Genomic DNA, 20686 nt, shown 5'->3' with positions numbered 1-20686 from the left:
TCTCTGTCTTGATTAAGTCCCGCTGTTATTTCTGTAAGCTGTCTTGTAACTATAGCTCTGAACTGAGCCTCAGAAAGATTATCTATCTGCTGGTCTGATAAATCATGTATTTGCTGTCTGACCAGCTGCGTGATTGGGATCTCTATCATTATCCCTGCCATCGTGGCAGTTTTTTGCTTCCTGGGCAGAACTGTCACACCTCCTACGATATAGGGGGCGGAGCCCCATGCACTCGTCACTACCTGGGCGACCCTTCTCACCGCACATGGCACTTTGTGTTGGGGCGGGGGTCCAAGATGGATTCCTGCCGTTTTTTCTCTGCTAAGAGACCGGGAGCCTCCTCCTTTGTCCCCACACCCTCTGGCCCTCACAGTCAGAGGCAATGGGGGTCTACCTTCCCCAGCATTGGAAGCGCGAGCTGATGGGTCTGGACTGCAGCCGGGGGTGCTCCCCAGGCGCTTCTTGCCTCCCCTTAAATACGGGCGTCTGTGCTTACCACAGTTCTGCTGCCCATCCCTGCAGCTGTCGCAGCCAGCACAGCTTGACCTCTCCACCCCGTCTTCGCCCCTCCAACCCGTCTGGACGAGCACCACTTGTTTATAACTTCATACATTGGACTTCCATGTAGCTTTATATTCTGGAACTTCAGGTTATTTATGGTTTTGCGGTAGTTGTATTCCTTCTTAGTTGTGGAGGGAGATGGAGCGTGTCAGTCTCCATCTTGGCCGGAAGTCAAGAATGGTTTCTTTTTAAAAAATTTTTATTGTTCAATTATAGTTTACATTTAATATTATTTTATGTTAGTTTCGGGTACAGCATAGTGGTTAGACAATTACATATAAATTACAAAGTGATTGATCCCTCGGTAATTTGTGTACCCACCAGACACCATATACAGTTATTACAATATGATTGCCTATATTCCCTGTGCTGTACTTTATGCCTGTGAATATTCTGTAGCTACCAATTTGTACTCCTTAATCCTGTCACCTTTTCCACCTGGCCCTCCAATCCCCTTCTCTCTTCTATGTGTCTATGAGTCTGTTTTTTATTTGTTTATTTTGTTCTTAAGATTCCACATTCAAGTGAAATCATGATATCTGTCTTTCTCTGACTTATTTCACTTAGATAATACCCTCTAGGTCCATACATGTTGTCACAAATGGTAAGATTTCATTCTTATTTATGGCTGAGAGTATTTTCAATAAATACTGTAAATTATTTTCTCTTCATTATTATTTTCTTAATAACATTTTATTTTCTCTAACTTTATTATAAGGATATAATATAAAAATGTATACAAAATATGTGTTAATCAACTGTGTTTTGGGAATTCAAAAATTATATGTGGGTTATGGCTCTGCATTAGGGGGTACCCCTAACTCTGTGTTGTTTAAGGGTTAACTGTAGTTGAAAGGATTGAAACAAAATCTCTACTTCACATTTCCTTTAAATAAGTACAAATTGGTTTATTTATGTCTACTTACAATTCTTTCAAGAAGGTGCACTTTCCCTCTCTGGAGCACGCCTGTGCCCTTTGTCCCTTTTAGGTGTGCATCTCCTAAACTCGTAGGGGTCCCCACTGACTTGCAATCAGGGGAGCAATGGGTAGTGACAGCTGGTTCCAGGTTAAACCCCTAAACCTGGCTGCAAGGCCCCTCTTTCTCTGACTTTTCAGTGAGCAAATAGCAGCACTGCCTTAGCTCATTTCTGTCACTGTGACTTTTACTTCTCAGTGAGCCAAAGCAGCCCTGCCTAGGCCCATTTCTTTTGTATAACATTTCTTGAGAGCTGGGGTAGTGCTGTCTGGGATCTCTTCTGCTGTTTCTTCTGTCCTAAGGCTTTCTTTGTTGTTTCACTGCCTCTGACTTTAATAAATGTACTCTCCAGAAAAAGAAAGAGAAAGAGGAAGGGAGGGAGGAAGGAAGGGAGGGAAAGAAGAAAGAGAAAAAGGGAAAGGGAAGAAGGGAAAGGAGGGTACAACAGAGATCAGTCACGAGGAGGATGTAATGGTGTGAAGGATCAGGGTGGGATAGCTGAAAGAGACCACTAGAAAAGTCAGTTAGTAAAGACTATCACTTTAAGTCATATAATAGTAATTTCTGAATAATATTCATCTAGTCACATATTCATCCAACAGTCTGTTCTCTGAACAAATTTCTATCCAACCATCTGCCCTGCATCTGCCAATCTTCTTCCTATTTGTCCGTTATCTCTTTTCATCTGTCCTCCATTTTCCTGGCTATCCATTTATTTATCTGTCCATCCTTTACTATTTATCATTTGATTCCTTTCCATGAGCCAAGTAGTGTGCGTAGGTAATGAGGTTACAGGATGAATGAGATTTAAGTTTTAAGTGCAAAAACTGAGACTGTGAAAGTATTCACAACAAATTGCGTGTGAAGAACACGCTTGTTAACTCCATAGAGCCACCCACAGGAGGCACAGAGAGATTACTTACCCTCCGATTGTCAACAACTTTCGGCCCAGTCAGCATTCTTAGCGCGTACGCCTCAACCCTCTGTGCCACCACCGAAGAGAAAGAACAGTTCTACCATGCACTGGACGAAGCGTTATCCAAGATCCCCAGAAGTAACGCTCTTTATCTCCTTGGAGACTTCAACGCAAGAGTAGGAGCCGACCACATGGCCTGGCCCACCTGCCTTGGAAACTTTGGGAGAGGAAAGATCAATGAGAATGGTCAGCGGCTGCTTGAGCTTTTGTGTCACCACGGCCTGTGCGTGACAAACACATTCTTCAAGTGCAAAGAGATCCACCAGGTGTCATGGAGGCACCCCTGCTCCCGCCACTGGCACCAGCTTGACCTCGTCATCACCAGAAGAACGGATATTGGCAGCACCCTCCTCACCCGCAGCTACCACAGTGCAGACTGCGACACGGACCATGCCCTCGTGGTAAGCAAGGTGCGCATAACGCCGAAGAGGTTGCACCACTCCAAGATGAAGGGTCGCCCACACATCAACACCAGTTGTGCCAGCAACCCAGTTAAGACCCAGCAATTCATCAACAGGATGGAAGATGCACTCGGCGAGGGAATGGCGGCAGATGACATTATCGAATCCAATTGGTCACGTCTCCGCGACGCCATATACAACTCCGCCATTATTGCTTACGGGAAGAAAGAGCGGAAGAACGCTGACTGGTACGAGACTCACTGGGAAGAAATGGAACCTGTGATCGAGGCTAAGAGGAAGGCCCTACTGGCTTACAAGGCCACGCCCACTCCCAGTACACTTCAAGCTCTACGGGCTGCCAGGAACAAAGTCCAGAAGACCGCCCGCCACTGTGCCAGCACCTATTGGCTAAACCTGTGCAGAAGCATCCAGGAAGCTGCCGATATAGGCAACGCACGAGGAATGTATGAGGGTATCAAGAAGGCAACAGGCCCAATCCCCTCCAAGATCGCCCCCCTTAAGTCCAAGACAGGTGAGGTCATCACTGACCAGGAACAGCAAATGCGGCGGTGGACTGAGCACTACCTCGAGCTGTACGCAACGAGGAACACCGTAACAGACACTGCTCTTAACACCATCCCAGACCTACCAGTCATGGAGGAGCTAGACACCCCACCTACTGCGGCAGAGCTCGGCAAAGCCATCGACCGCCTCGCTTGCGGGAAAGCACCAGGAAGCGACGGAATCCCTCCAGAAATCCTAAAGAGCGGGAAACCAGTCCTGCTACAGCCGCTCCACCATCTACTCTGTCTCTGCTGGAAGGAGGGCTACATCCCCCAGGATATGAGAGACGCCAACATTATCACCATGTACAAGAACAAAGGAGACCGCAGCGACTGCAACAACTACCGGGGCATCTCTCTCCTCAGCGTCGTCGGCAAAGTATTCGCCCGGGTCGCTCTTGCCCGCCTGCAGACCCTTGCTTCCCGCGTCTACCCAGAGTCCCAGTGTGGCTTCAGAGCTGGCCGATCAACAGTGGACATGATCTTCTCCCTACGCCAGCTGCAGGAGAAGTGTCACGAGCAGCATAAACCACTCTACCTCGCCTTTATCGACCTCACGAAGGCGTTTGATCTGGTCAGTCGAAGCGGTCTCTTCAGCTTGCTACGGAAGATTGGCTGTCCACCACATCTGCTTGCTGTGGTCATGTCCTTTCACGACAACATGCACAGCACGGTGTCCTACAACGGCGCAACCTCTGAGGCCTTCCCGGTCAGCAACGGAGTAAAGCAGGGCTGCGTCCTCGCGCCTACGCTGTTCGGAATCTTCTTCTCCATGCTCCTCCAATACGCCTTTAAGGACTGCAGCGAGGGTGTCTTCATTCACACCAGATCCGATGGCAAGCTCTACAACCTGGCCCGTCTACGAGCCAAGACCAAAGTCAAAGAGGTGCTCATCCGTGAGATGCTCTTCGCCGACGACGCAGCCTTGACATCACACTCGGAAGAGGGACTCCAGCAGTTAGTCACTTGCCTTTCCCACGCATGCAAGGAGTTCGGACTAGCCATCAGCCTGACGAAGACGAACGTTATGGCTCAAGGCACGGGGACTCCCCCATGCATCACCATCGACGGATACACCCTGGAGGTTGTCAACGATTTCACTTACCTCGGGTCCACCATCTCGAGCTCTCTGTCAGTCGACTTGGAGGTCAATCGGAGAATCGCCAGGGCAGCCACGGTTATGGCCAAACTGAACCGGCGAGCGTGGAACAATTCCAGCCTCACTGAGAAAACCATACTGCGCATCTACCAAGCCTGCGTACTCAGCACTCTCCTCTATGGCAGCGAGACGTGGACCACCTACGCAAGGCACGAAAGGAAACTCAACAGCTTCCACATGAGGTGCCTGCGACGCGTCCTGCATGTCGCCTGGCAGGATAAGGTCCCCAACACCGAGGTGCTGAAGCGAGCCAACATGAGCAGTTTGCATGCAGTTCTTAGTGAGAGACGCCTCAGGTGGCTCGGCCATGTCAAAAGAATGGATGCAGGCCGTATTCCCAAAGACCTCCTCTACGGCGAGCTAGCAGAAGGCAAGAGGATGACAGGGCGCCCAAAACTGCGGTTCAAAGACATCTGCAAAAAGGACATGACACAATGCTCCATGAATCTCAACACATGGGGAGTTCAAGCAGACGACCGCCTAGCCTGGAGGCTCGCGGTCAGGCAAGGTACGTCACGCGCAGAGGCTGCGCGCAACGAGGAGGCGGTCCAGAAAAGATCGAGGCGGAAGCAGCGTCAACAGCAGCAACAACAGCCATCTGCCTTCACCTGTAACAAGTGCGGCAGGGATTGTCACTCCCGAGTCGGACTGCACAGCCATTCTCGGTGGTGCAGATAAACTCTCAAGAAGCTACACCATCGTCTCTCGAGACGGACGGCTGCCGACGACGACGACGACGACGACGATGATTGTCTACAGGAAGAAAATTTGGGTGGGGAGGAAAAAAACTTTATACTCTTGTATTATTTGAAAAAATATATCATGTATTTACTACATGTATACCAGTATAACTAGAAGTGAATTGCAGGAAATATACAGTAGTTCTATTTTTAATTTTTTGAGTAACATATTAGGTATCTCTTTTGATCTAGAGGTGCCATGAACAAATTACAAAGATACTGAGAAGCACTGTGAATGAGTTTGAGATCTTCTGACTTAAGATATGATGAATATTTACCCATATTAAGTTTCCTTCAAAAACTTGCTTTTTAATGGATGTCTGTATTCTTCTCTCATGTGAATATATAATGCTTTCTAATTATTGAACATTAAGTTTTTTCTGGTATTTTAATAATATAAATAACATTAATAGGTGTTCTTGTATGTAAATCTTGGTCGATATATTTGATTTTTCCCTTACAATATAGAGCCTTATATATAAACTTACTGCGTCAAAGGGTATTAGTTTTTTTAAGGCTCCTAATATATATTTTCTAATTGCTTTTCATGTATAGTTTCATTCACCACCACCAGCAATATATGTGTGCTCCTTAACTTCAGTAGTTTTGAATGTTCTTCATCACAATTTGATAGATGAAATGGTTTCTGTCTTAGCCAGATAGGAATTAGGGCTGTTTTTTCTATACTTTCCCAGAAGCTTAAATAAAGATCCAGCCAGCTTTAAAATTTACATCCCTTTTTAGCTTTTTTAGGAATTGTAGTTCATGGCTGAGATACCCCTTCTTCTACTTCTGTCATGAGTGTTCAGCCAGTTTATAGTTGGTAAATATTTTTGGCTTATTAAAAAGTAGGACTTTTTTTTTTTTTGAAAATTATATGTTTATGTAATGTTGGCATCCACATTTTTCCTACTTTTGTGTTGAATATAGGTTCAGAAATATAGTTTGCTAGTGTACAATTTGCCAGGAAGTTATCTAGTCATCTTAATTCCATACTCTAATTTTTATTACAATAAAGTGTGAATTTTTTCAAAGATATATATTTCTAATGAATGGTAAAAAGAATAAAGTTTCATATTGTATTTTAGATGAAGAAATTGTTAAAAGCATTTTAAAAAATTCAAACTACGGGAGAGGAGAGAGAGCAGATCTAGCTATCCTTAAACCCTGGAAAGAACACATGCTACGGTGTTTCTGCATCATTTTGGCTTTATGAAACAGAGAACCAATAAAAAACGGCTTAAACAAGTAAGGAATTTATTTTCCTCTTGTATCAGAAAGTTCAGAGATGGGGTGCACTGGGCTGGTGAAGCTGTTCAAGGATGTTACCAAAGATGCTTTTGTACAGATGTTCCCAGATGATTGTTGTACCTCCAGGCATTGCTTCCACGTTCTAGACAGAAAGCAGGTGAAAGAAGCAAAGGCTCGATGGCAAAAGGGGTTGTTCTAACCAAAAGGTAACCAAGTAACTTGGGTAGAGAAGGGAAAAGAAGATTGCAAATGGCTTTTGGGTGTGCCATGCTGTGGAACAAAGAGTTCAGTTTGAGGTGGTTAAGGAGAAAGAAACCTTTGTGTTCATTTTAAGCTGTTAAAAAACAAAATTCAACTGAGTAAATTTTGAAGATCTTACTGGTTTTTGTCAGTGATTCATGGATCAGACAGCATCCAATCTAGAAGACAGAAAGGTCTCTGAGGTACTATGTAAACTGGAAGACTTATAGCCAGAAGGGAGCCGAAACAAGGAAGTCATACGCGACAAGAAAGTGAATTGGTTATGGCAATTCCTTTAGAAAATGGCAGGGATCTATCAGGCAGATTACCGGATTAGTGCTGATAAGGTGATTCCTGATTGACTGGTTTAAGATTCCTTTTCTGGGAGAGTTGACACTATAATGAAGTCTCAGTTTGGTGATGTGGACGTGGGGTGTAAGTGATCTGTTTTGGGCCTGTTGTGTTGTTTTTAATAAAGCTTAGCCATTATCCAAGTGTTCAGTGATAAGTAAAATTTATGAACTGTTACTGTCTCCTCCACTATGTAAAGACTCCATAATTAACCAAAACAAATTTTGTAGACTTTCAAGTTTGTATAAATATAAAGGTTTAAAACTTAGATGGATAAAGGTGAGCTTTTAAGTAAATCCATTGACATTATGGGAGTCCTTATCTTTTTATACAAATGGTAGGAAAACAAAAGTAACTCGATAGTTATCAGAAGACAGAACTTGGTTCATATTAAATTTTACATGTAACTTTTACTGTCGGCCAGCAAACTAAGCTTCTTCGTTTAGTTTACTGAGGTTGTAAATTCAGTACTTTTATCTGAAGGACATTTTTCACCAGAAAGGCATTTGAATAAACAAAGTACTTTGGGTCCAAATGATAAATAAATCTTATTCATTCTTAAAGAAATACTTGAATTTTCCTTTCTCAGAGAGGAGTTTTTACTTCTGATTTGATGTAAGGAAATCTTGGAATTGGAAACCCTTATAACTCTAGCTGTGGGATTTTGGTGCAGTAGTATCTCTGAACCTCAATTTCTCTACTTGTAAAATTTGTACGATGATAAATTACTATCTCATATAATTGTTGTGAGAACTAATTAAATCATAATGTATAAAAGTCCCCAGCAAAGTATTGGTTCATTTACTCTCCAAATAAAAGGGAGTTTCTGTGATAAATTTCCCTGAAGATTAAATTAGCAAGTATAATAAAAGGCAGATACTAAGTAAAAATTATAGCACCTTAGTTTTGAGAATGAGTATTAACATTGTTAGGTTCAGTAGGAAGATAGACTATTTTCCCCATAATTGTAAAAAACTTTATTGTATTAGATAAGAAATGGGTTTTGTGATGGGCTATTTTACCTATGCCTTCAAAATGAAACAGATGAAAGAATAGAACCTTACTTTTAAATTAAAATCTGTCTTATTATAAATAGACCATGTTTAAGAAAAGTTGGAAAATAAAGATAAACACATAAAAAATTGAAACTATGAGATGATGGATGCGTTAAACCTTATTGTAGTGATCATTTTACAATATATACATAAATCATAATGTATAATATACCTTAAAACAGTAGTCCCTCTCTATATTACAGTTCACTTATCGCGGCCTTACTGTATCATGGGGTTTTAAAAAATATTATATTTAATTATTTATTGTGGATTTTTTGCTATATCGCGGGATTTTGCGGTACTGTATATGTATATTGTTAAAGTTATGTAGGTTTAAGAGTAGAATATGTTTAAGAACATAAGTAGTGTTTATAAAAGTGTGGAAAAGGTTAATAAGGGAGTGGGAAAGGTTAATAAGGGACTGGGAATGGTTTATAAGTGTGTGGGAAGGGTTTATAAGGCCTTAAAATATATGTAAATACTAAAATAAATGTAAGGTTCCTACTTCGCGGATTTTCACCTATCTCGGGGGGGGGTCTAGAACGTAATACCCGCGATAAGTGAGGGAATACTGTACAGTGTTGTATGTCAATTATATATCAAATCTCGAAAAAATAGATCAGCCAAAGGAAGTAAAATAACTTACAGATGAATGGTGTAATAATTTTACATGTTTTTCTGGGCAAGTTATACTTTTATTATTATTAAAAAAAATAAACATAGACTTTATTATGTTTTAAGATTTTATTTATTTTCAGAGAGAGGGGAAGAGAGGGAGAGAAGCATCCACGTGTGAGAGAAACAAGTGGTTGCCTCTTATGGCCCCTACTGGGGACTTGGCCTGCAACCCAGGCATGTGCCCTGACAGGAAATCGAACCTGCGACCTTTCGGTTCTCAGGCTGGCGCTCAGTCCACCGAGCCACACCAGCCAGGGCTGTGCTTTTATTTCCTCAAGAATGTGGTCATATTCTACATGATTTTTGGTAACCTGAATTGTCCATTTTACAACATATGGTGGATTTTTTTCTATTTCATAAGTGTTTTTATCTAGCAGTGGTTTTCTTTTAAAGAAAATCTATACCATTCACACATATAACTCTTTCATCAATAATATCATTAATTATAATTATATCATTAATTATATATCATTAAGAATAATGCAGTTATTCTTTAGAGAATGGGTAATCTATTTTCTGACTTTCTGGAGAACATTACTTCTATATTTTTAATGACTATATTTCACTGTATAGATGTACCATGATTTATTTAACCAGGTATTCTGTTGATTGATGCTTAAGTTGTTTGTAATTTTTCATTATTGTGAATGGCACTGTTATCAGCAGATATTTACGGTAGTTAAGGCTTTTTCTGAGAGAGAGAACTTTCTAAAGTGATAAATATAAAGTGAAAAGACAGGAGTACATAAGTGAAAATATGCTTAAAAATATTTGACTTTAAAATGAAGATCAACCCTGGCCAGGTTGCTCATTGGATTGGATTGCCCTGCACACCAAAAGGTTGCAGGTTCAGTCCCTGGTCAGGGCACATACCTAGGTTGCAGTTCAATACCCGGTCCAGGTGCCTATGGGAGGCAACCAGTTGATGTCTCTCTCTCTCACATTGATGTTTCTCTCTCTCTTTTGTAATCCTTACCCAAGGATATTTTTTAATTGATTTTAGAAAGAGAGGAAGAGGGAGGGAGAGAGAGAGAGAAGCATTGATGAGAGAGAAAAACATCACCTCCCGTACAGGCCTCGACTGGGGAATCAGAGCCACAGCCTAGGTATGTGCCCTCACCAGAAAAGAACCGGCAAACTTTGGAGTACAGATGACGCTCCGACCAACTAAACCACCTGGCCAGGGCTTCTCTCTCCTGTTTCTGTCTTCACCCTGCTTCCTCTTTCTCTAAAATCAATAAACATATCCTCAGGTGAGGATTAAGAAAATATTAAGCTGAATATCATGGTTAGGAAACTTTGAAGTGAACTATTTCTTAGTGTCACTATGTTGATCTGCATAAAGTAAGGGTTTTAAGAAACTATATAATTAACAACATAAAAATTTTTCCTAGGTGGATTTATAGGTAGTGATGAAAACACAGCATAAGCTTTTGGAACTTCATGGAATCTTACATCTTGGTCAAATCCCTTGGCTTAAAAGAAGTCCAGAAATATTAAGTACCTTCTTAAAGATCATATAGTGTGTTTCAGTGTCTGATATATTGGTATGGTTTTCTAAGTCTTACCCTAACATTCTTATCTATAACAAGGTGTCTAATATAAAGGTAATGAAAACTATTTGCCTATGGAGCATCCATGATGATCTTTAATGAAGAGACTGATGAAGGGAAATATCATCAGTTATTAGGATGCATTTTTTAAAAGCTGTTAAAGATATTGATTGATTTGTAAATTACTTCATTTTCATCAGTGAAATATTTATTTGGGTCCTTCTTGGTACAGACTTTTTTTCCTTGGACAATTTAGTGGTTTTAGTATGTTAAGAGTTGTCTAATTACTACTATCTAATTTTAGAACATTTACCACCACCACCCCATCCCCCCACCCCAGCCAAAGAAATCCTGTAGTAGTAACTCCCTATTTCCCCATTCTCCTAGTTCCTGGCACTCACTAATCTACTTCCTATGTTTATGGATTTGTCTATTCTGGTCATTTCATATAAATGAAATTATACCATATGTACTATATTTTTCGCTCTATAAAATGCACTTGACCATAAGACACACCTAGGTTTAGAGGAGGAAAATAAAAATAAAAAAAAACAACTGAACCAAATGGTGTACTAAAATATTTAATAAAATATAACAGAATAATATTTCAACCGTGTAAAGTGAATAGCAGTCAACAGCGGTATTAAGAATCATCATCACTGTCATTAACAAATTAGGAGAGATTTTAAGGTTCAAGTACTCTTCTAGTTTCTGGGAACCCCAAGAACTCATCATTACTAGTGTCAGAATTTATGAAGCTCAGTTGCTCACAATCACTCATAACACTTTCTTCGCTATCTTCATACTGACCAGATGCCCTGAGATTCAGCAGTAAAGTGGGACATTTAAGCATCCCCAGGGGGTTCGCGTGGGCCCACTGCTTCCTTTTCTAACATCTGTCACCACTGTTGACAGGTCAGGTAATACATATCACGGTCTGTGATGCAGTATTCGCTCCATAAGATGCACAGACATTTCCCCCCCACTTTTGGGGGGAAAAAAGTGTGTCTTATAGAGCAAAAAATATGGTAGTTTGTGTCTGTCTTCTTCCACTTAGCACCATGTTTTTAAAGTTCATGTTGTAGAATGTGTGAGTACATCATTCTCTTTTTGGTTCACATGGTGCTCAATCCACTGAGCCACACCAACCAGGGCCACATCATTCTTTTAAATGGCTGAAGAGCCCTGGCTGGTTTGGCTTAGCGGGTTAAGCGCCGGCCTGCGAACTGAAGGGTCACTGGCTTGATTTTCAGGGCACATGCCTGAGTTGCAGGCCACTTCCCTAGTTGGGGGCCTGCAAGAGGCAATTGATAGATGTTTCTCTTGCACATTTCTTGGACATCAATATTTCTCTTCCTTCTTTCTCCCTCTTTTCTCCTCTCTCTAAAAATAAATAAATCTTAAAATAAGAACAACTATTAAAAAAATAAATTGCTGAAGAATAAATACTCCATTTTATGGCTATACCACATTTCGTTTATCCATTCATCAGTTCACGGACATTTGGGTTGTCCCAGTTTTGAGTAATGCTGCTATGAACATCTATGTAGAAGTTTTATTTGGCAATATGTTTTAAATTGTTTTAGGTATAGATATCTAAGGTTATATGTTAGCTCTATATTTAATCTTTTGAGGAATTACCAAACTTTTCCAAAGCAGATGCCCCATTTTACATTCCTACATGCAACGTGCGAGGGTTCCAATTTCTTTATGTTCTTGGTAACATTTAATATTGTATTTTTTATTTTAGCCATCCTAGATGTGTGAAGTTGTATCTCATTGTGGTTTTGATTTTTTTTCCCTAGTAACTAATGATGTTGAGCATCCTTTCATGTGTGTTTGTGTGTTTCTTTTTTGGCCATTTCTGTATATTTTTTGGAGACAAGTCTATTCAAATCCTTTGCCCATTTTTTCATTGGGTTGTCTTTTTGTTGTTATTGAGTTGTAAGAATTCTTTATATATTCTGGATAGTAGGTTCTTATCTGATGTGTATTTGCAAATATTTTGTCTTATTTGTGGCTTGCCTTTTTACTCTCTTGAATGGTGTCCTTTGAAGTACAAAAGTGTTTTTTTTAAGTATATTTTATTGATTATGTTGTTACAGATGTCCCAATTTTTTCCCCCTTTGCTCCCCTCTGCCCAGTACCCCCTTCCCTCCAGCAGTCCCACCCCTCTTAGTTCATGTCCATGGGTTGCGCATATAAGTTCTTTGGCCTCACTCTTTCCTATATTATTCTTAACTTCCCCTGTCTATTTTGTACCTACCAATTATGCTTCTTAATCCCTGCACCATATCCCCATTTCTCCCCCTCCCCCTCCCAGCTGATAATCCTCAGAATGGTCCTCATACCTATGATTCTGTTCCTATTCTGGTTTGCTTAGTTGGATTTTGTTTTTATTTTTTAGATTCAGTTGTTGATAGTTGTGAGTTTGTTGTCATTTAAAAGTTTTTAATTTGATAATGTCCAATTTATGTATTTTTTTTTCTTTGTTGCTTGTTCTAGGAAACTGCTGTTTGATTTAAGGTTGAAATTTGCTCCTTTGTTTTCTTCTAAGAGTTTTACAGTTTTAGCTCTTATATTTAGGTCTGGCAGTGTGTGTTGTGTGTGTATGTGTGAGAGAGAGAGACAGGCAGAGACAGAACAGGACATGTGACAAGGTTCCAAGCTTTAAGAACTTATAGTATATTTGGCTAAATATATACAGTGAAAAGGTATCTAGCAATATCATTTACTCGTTTATTTGACCTTATTAAGTAACCCTATCTAGAAATTAAGGGTGTAAGGATAAAAGACATAATTTCTTTCCTTATAATATATATAGAGAATCAAATAGATTACACCACAGGGCTATAAATTCTGATATGCACAGAATGCTGTGTGGATAACTAAGAGGGACCTGAACTGACCCAGGAGTGTGTGGGTGATATGGAAAGCATCCAAGAGAAGCAAAAACCTATGTGTGGTAGCTGAGTATTGAAGGCTGAAGAGTGAGCCAGACAGAAAAGTGGTTTTTAGTTTAGTAAAATGAGTGGTAAGTACACAAGTGCAGTAAATTCTAGAGCTGTAAGAGATTTCTGTTCTTATTTGAGCCAGATTCTCTCTCCCTGTCTCTCTCTCTATATATATACACACACACACATATATATATATATATATATATATATATATATATAGTTTGTTTTTAATACTATGGTAGGAACTAGATAGGATTGGGGTCTGAAAGCAGAAATATGTAAAATGGGGATGGTGTCATTTTCTTATGAATTGTGAGGAACCAAGGAGATGAAGCTTTTATACTGCACATAATGTGTTAATCCTATTACCATTAATTTTTTTAATATGAAATTTTGATGATCATTGATTCTTCAGTATCTATTTCTAGGTTGTCACAAATTGTTCTAAATTCCTTAAATACACCAAATGTTGTAAGTAAAGAAATGGTTATGCATTGTTACAGAGTGGGGTGTCCCCCCCCCCAAAAAGAAGCAAAGAATTAAAAAAATCGTTATGCATGTTATAAATAAGGAAATGAGGATTATTAGTGTAAAAAACATATTTAAAATTGAGTAGATTTTTAAATAATTATAGAAGTTATACAATCTGCAAAAGTAATTAGTTAATAAGGAAAGATATAAGGGAGAAAGTGAGAAATACTGAACCATCATCCAGAAATAATTACTTGATATTTTGGTGCATTTCTTTCCTGGTAATCATTTCATTCATTTGTGGTGTGTATACAAAGACACCGTTTTAAAAAACTACAAAAGTAGGATCATCCTACATATGTAGTTAAAAATCTTTTTAAAGTCCTTACTGAGGATATATTCATTTTTCTTTTAGAGAGAGAAAGAGAGGAAAACATTGATGTGAGAGAGAAACGTTTATCGGTTGACTCCCATATGTGCCCCAACTGGGGATTGAACCTGCAATTTAGGTACGTGCCCTGACCAGGGATAGAACCCCCGACCTTTTGGAGCACGGGATGACACTCCAGCCAAACAAGCGACCCGGCCAGGGCTTCTTGTGTATTTCTTGAGCTGTTTTTATATTATTTCTCTCCTTTTTGTGAAATGGTTTTTTAAAAAAACTTGGGACCACCAAGTTTTAAAGATGTATGTTTTTACCTGACAATTATACCATAGGTAGACTGTCCAGTTAAGTTGAGAAGAGTGAAGTGATAGCTTATATTTGTTTTTAAAATTAAATTAATCACGGAGAAGAGTTGCTATTTTTATTTTTAAGGAGTTATTCCTTGACCACTAGTTTGAATGAACTCTGTTTTTGGTGAACTGTTTCATCAGCAGGCCTGTTATTGTCCATGACTAACTGTGTAAGTACTCATTATGCAATAAATTGCTTTTCTACATAAAAAAAAGATTGGGCTTTGAAGTCGTATTATCTGGATTTATAATCTCAGCTATACCACTTATTAGCTGTGTGACTTGGGAAATTAATTCTGTGTCTTAGTTTCCTCATCTGTGAAATGAGAATAATAGTAGTACTTACCTCACAGGGTTATTGTAAGGATTACAAAACATGTGAAGTGCTTGCAACAGTGTCTGGCAGATAACAAACATTGCTATTACTGTACTATTAATTTTTTTACACTTACATATTTCTATAGGGTAAATCCTATTAGGGTAAGGGTGTTTAAGACACCAAATTTCTATTTTAAAAAGTTGTCCTTTTGCACTAAAAACTGCATAATAACATTTTAGTATATCATTATTATGATTGTGTCCAAGCTCTGTTTCAGTGATTTGTTTCTTGTCAAAAATTTCATGTATAAAAATTGTATATATTTTCAACTTTTTATTATAAAAAATTTTAACATAGACTTAGTTCTATGATCACCCATATATCTACTATCTAGAACAGGAGTTAGCAAAACTTTTTTTCTATAAAGGACTGGATATTTTGTGTATTTCTTTAAAAGACCAGTAAATATTTTAGGTTTTGAAGGCTGTGTGGTCTCTATCACAACCACTCATAATTCTGTAGTTGTAGTGAGAAAGCAGTCATAGACAACATATAAATGAATGGGCCAATGGCAGTGTTACAATAAAATTTTACTTACAAAAACAGGCTCAGTTGAGTTCAGCCTGGGCTGTATTCCATCCCGGATTCAGATTAAACAGTTAACAGATTGCTAATTTTGATTTTTCTGTAAGTACATTTGTATACTAACATATATTTTTCTGAACTACTTGAAAGTAAGTTGCAATCATTATGGCATTAGACCCTTTAATATTTCAGCATGCAACTCCTAAAAATAAATATATTCTCTTCCATAACCATAATACCATTATTATAGCTAAGAACATTATAATTTTTTCTTTTTAATAGAACCAAGATTATATAAAGTAGCATGAAAAGTATGAAAATCCTTAGATTTGCTTCTCAATCATTGTAACCTATTGAACTGTCTATTCCCATCCCCTTTTTCTATATTTTTCTTGATTTATTTATTTAGGTTGAAATCTGTATTAGGTAACACTGTTTGCTGATTTCGTTTAGCCCAATTTCACAATCAAATAAAGGGGAAGTTTTAATTTTTTTCATATATTTGGTTTGTATCTGGGTTGTGTTTCTGTATTTATTTTATTTTTTAAAAGACTTTGTTTATTTACTTTTAGAGAGAAGGGGAGGGTGGGAGAAAGAGAGGGAGAGAAACATCAGTGTGTGGTTGTCTCTCGTACTCCCCCAATTGCGGACCGGGCCTGCAACCCACGCTTTTGCCCTAACTGGGAATTGAACTGGTAACCCTTTGGTTTGCAGACTGGCCCTCAATCCATGGGGCCACACCAGCTAGGACTGTTTCTGTATTTTATATGTTATGAAAGAGAATTATGTGTAATTTATAATCAAAAGAAGGGATCTCGTTAAGTTACATATAGTCTCTATCATTTACATTGGATCATTCTTGTTACATAGTAGAGTACTAAAGGAAGTAAAGTCAATTATGTGCTTTAAAAAAATGGCGAACTTTTGGATTTAAAAAAAAAATTTTTATTTAAAGATGGGAAAAGAGAGAGAAAGGGAGGGAGAGAAACATCAATGTATGGTTGCCTCTCTCACGCCCCTAACTGGGGACCTGGCCCGCAACCCAGGCATGTGCCCTGACTAGGAGTGGAACCGATGACCCTTTGGTTCATAGGCCAGCAGTCAATCCACTGAGCCACAGCAACCAGGATTGGGTTTTTATGCTAAAAATGGAGGGAAAGTATTATAGATATTTCAACTGTTTTCAAAGTTAACTTTATGATGCTTTTGCTTGATACAAAAATTTATAACACTCAAGAAAAAGCTATTCCACTCTGTGAAAAGTTTTGCTGCAAATTTATCCAGGGTCCTTGTCTTATTTTTCCCTACTCTCTCATTCCTTACCAAATTTAACACTTTGCATTAAGCCTCCTCAAATATCATGTCTTAGACTAATGATGCAAAGCATAATCTTAATTTTATTTTTCTAAAAACATCAAAAGGAAAATTTTTAGTGTGGGTATAACCGTGGGACTGTAGGTTACTCTTAGGAATAGCATGCTGCAAGATGAGGTATATTGGCACTCTCCCTCTTGGGGGCACACCTGTGCCTTTCCCTTCCCGTTTTCTTCCACCCAGGTGTTATTTTGCCTTTCTATCTCCTAAGCTGTGAGGGCCCTTCTTTGCTTCTGTAACTTGTTTCCTGAGCTTACACAGCCTTGCTGGCTCACTTCTACAACCTCTATATCCCTCTTCCTTCCTTCCTCCCTCCCTTCCTTCTTTCTTTTTATTGATTTAAGAGAAGGGGAGAGGGGGAGAGAGAGAGGGAAGGATGGGGATAAAGACACATCGATTTGTTGTTTTGCTTATTTGATGGTAGCTTTCCTAATGGGTGTGTGGTAGTATCTCATTGTATTGATTTTTTAGAAGTTTATCAAATGTTTAAGAGTGAGTTATATAATCACATGGTAGCAAGTTTTTAAATGGAAACCAACTCAATTTTGATACTCTAATACCAATATTATTTGAATGTTATTTGTATATATATTCTTTAGTCTTTTAAGGCCGTTTTTGTTTTAAAGTGTTCAATTTTTTAGTTTTATATTGTGAGCATTTCCTATTAATATTTTTTTTCTTTTTATTGATTCGAGAGAGAGGGGAAGGGAGGGTTAAAGAGGATGAGAATCATCAACATGAAAGAGAAACATTGATCTGTTGCCTCTTGCACGTGCTCCTACTGGGGACGAACTGGCAACCCAGACATGTGTCCTGACTGGGAATCAAATCTGTGACCTTTCGGTTTGCGGGAGGAGGCCCAACGAACTTAGCCATGTTGGCCAGGGCACATTTTCTTTTTTTAAAAACATATTTTGTACAACAATCATTTGGATTTGAATTTTCCCTGATGATATTGCAAATGGTAAAAAAAAATATATAGTGTGATTGAATACTTAACATTTATAATTGGCTTCTACAGGTAGATAAGTGCCTGGTTTGTGTGATTTTAATTCCATTGACTAGATGATAATAGTGACTATAAGTGTGGCTCTAGAAGTAGACAATCTGGGTTTGAATTGCAGATCTGCCACCTCTGGGTATGTACATTTAGGCAAGTTTCTTAAGCTCCCTGTGTCTTGGTTTCTTTATTTGTAAAATGAGGGTAATGATAGTACCTATCTCAGAGCTGTGAAGACCAAATGACTTCATACCTGTAGAGCTGTTAAAACTGGCACATCACACATCCTATATGCCTTTGCTGCCATTATGGATTTATTGGGTGGGATCTTATCTCTGGTTTTTAGAAATATATGCAATATACAAATAGTTACCGTGTCTCAGGTTTTTGCTTAGATTGTCACAAGCACTGCCTTAGAAGAGGGTGCAACCTATAAGGTTGTTTTGGGAATTAAGATGCATTTGAGGCAGGTAGTGCTGGGAAACACTGCTAAATTGGTATTACGACAAAACTATCTCTTGGGGCCTGTGACCTTCCGGCTGTCATTTAGCCCTGCTGACTACTCTAGGCATTTTTGGTAAGCTCTGCCTTTTTTGCTTTAATTCCTCGGGCTTCCTTCCCCACACAGCAACCCAAATTCCTTAGCTTGGCACTCTGTATTTCCACTATTTCTTAGTTGACTTTCAAGTTGTTAATTTAAATCAAATGCACTGATTTAAATTTTTGCAAACGATAACATTCTGTGATTTTTAATACCTTATTTCATTTGATATTCATTACAAATCTAAGAGATGCTGAAGTCCTCATGGAACAACTCTGGTTGTATTGAGAGGTTAAGAGATGTGCCTGATGTCACAAAGCTATTGAGTGGAACTGAACTCAAGCCACCTGATTTTGGGGCCAGTGTTTAATAATACTACATTTCTTTCTTGACGTGCCATCATGTTTTAAGACAATGCTTTGTTCCTTCTTTCCTAATTATATGATGATATTTTTAAGGATTTCTAAATGTTACATAAAGATAGCCTGCCCTTCTCTTTTAAATTTAAGAGCTAGTAAAATTTGTATGATTTATTGTCTTACATACCAGCTGCATTTTGTAATTTTTATTCCTATCATCAGAAATGAATGAGATGAAATCTGAGATTTAAAAATTTTACCTGGTTAAATCCTTAATTTTTTTACATGAATATGTTCTAAAAAGCTTTTCAAGTTTCATGCTTATATTTATTTTATAATCTTGGAACAAGGTAGATTTCTCCCATATTGCTCAGTATATGTCGTACGTTGCTCATTTCAACATTACTATCAGACTTAAATTAAATCTTGACAGTAGAATATCTTTACATTTCTACTTTCTCTTTTTTCCCCTCTGCCTTTGTTGGCTTCCAGGTCTGTTTGTAATTGTTTTTCTCTTATATTCCCAACACTCTCCAGTCCTAAGAAAGAATGTACCTTGAGCTGTAGGTACCTTTCATTTTGTGAAGTATATTTTTTAACTTAATTTCTTTTATATTTCTTATGTATGTATTACCTCTCATATGACTTTAAAAATCAGATTGTTACTTCCAGGATATATGAATTCATACTTAGTTGCTCTTTTAGCATTTCTCATAGTGTAAATCACTTCTGTTGGTGAGAATATAAATTAGTTAAGGCTCAGCTTTATATATATAATTAGCTGCATAATATATAATCAAAGTTTTCAATATATTGTTGATTTGCTCATTGTCAAAGCTGAAAATCTGATTTCCTTGGCAGATGTGTAGACTTGTGATAGGCATTTGGCATTTTATGTTTTGGGCAGTGTAACTTTAAAGCTACATAAACTTCTCTGCCTTTTGCCTCTGCTGTGTTCATAGATTCCAGGAGGGCTTCGTGTATGGACCTCAAGCGTTGGAGGTTGCAGACTTTTCAGCAGAAGGTAAAGCAGAGTGTTTGCCTTCTGGTGTCATTGTGTGTGTGTGCTGGGGTGGGTATGTGACAGGTGAGAACTTTTCACAAATGTCATCATACAATTATTTACTTATTTACTTACTTTTATCCTCATCTGAGGACATTTTTTCTCATTGCTTTTAGAGAGAGGGGAAGAAAGAGAGAGAGAAAGAAACATCAGTGTAGGAGAGAAACATTGATCAGTTGCCTTTTCATACACGCCTGACTTGCTATTAAACCTGCAACATGGGTATGTGCCCTGGCTGGGATTCAAACCTCTGACCTTTTGGTCTATGGGACAACACTCCAACCACGTGAGCCATACCAGCCAGGGCAAATGTCATCATAAAATAATTTAGAATGATGCATTAAGTAATTAACCTTCACAAAAATTAAAACCAAGTTAACACTTGCATAATTTTATTCTGTATTACTAATTTCTATTAAAAAAGAAAACTTCAGATAAAACGAAAGACTCTAAATTTCATTCTCTGCTGTTAACTAGAAGAGTTAGAGTGATGAAGAAAAGGGAATATTAGTGTAATTTGTAGTATATGCTATCTAACTTTCTCAGACCTAGCTTCACTATGATTTCTTCCTGGGAAGTTGTCCAAGTTATTATTCATATGTTGTATTCTTCCCTGATGCTCCTTTTACTGAAAGATTGCTTCACAATAAATAGAGAGGCAGCCTAGAGTGTGACTCATGACTGGAGGATAGACATTCTTGCTCAAAGTCCCATGTGCCAAAAATGTTAGTTTCCAATATGCTAATTACCTCTCTCTTCAGAACTTGTTAATATGCT

The 20686-nt window shown here is 38.6% G+C and overlaps 1 protein-coding gene across 3 annotated transcripts in view; it reads left to right on the top strand.

Moving 5' to 3' along the window:
- CDK19 (cyclin dependent kinase 19) overlaps positions 1 to 20686 on the top strand; it is a 132062-nt gene that overhangs the window by 11354 nt on the left and 100022 nt on the right. Inside the window, exons 2-3 of one of the 3 annotated variants that reach the window (XM_090279758.1) lie at positions 19809 to 19880; positions 20044 to 20101. The exons of 1 other annotated variant lie outside the window; for it this stretch is intronic. In XM_090279758.1, the coding sequence (XP_090135884.1) occupies positions 19809 to 19880; positions 20044 to 20101 (130 nt within the window). The remainder of the gene's footprint in view (positions 1 to 19808; positions 19881 to 20043; positions 20102 to 20686) is intronic. One more of the 3 variants, XM_090279757.1, reaches the window with a different exon arrangement.

The sequence above is a fragment of the Furipterus horrens genome, unplaced genomic scaffold (assembly GCF_987537825.1).
Source record: "Furipterus horrens unplaced genomic scaffold, mFurHor1.1.pri manual_scaffold_6, whole genome shotgun sequence".
NCBI lineage: Eukaryota > Metazoa > Chordata > Mammalia > Chiroptera > Furipteridae > Furipterus > Furipterus horrens.
Note: the sequence above shows the minus strand (reverse complement) of the source record. Positions and strands in the feature narration are given on the sequence as shown.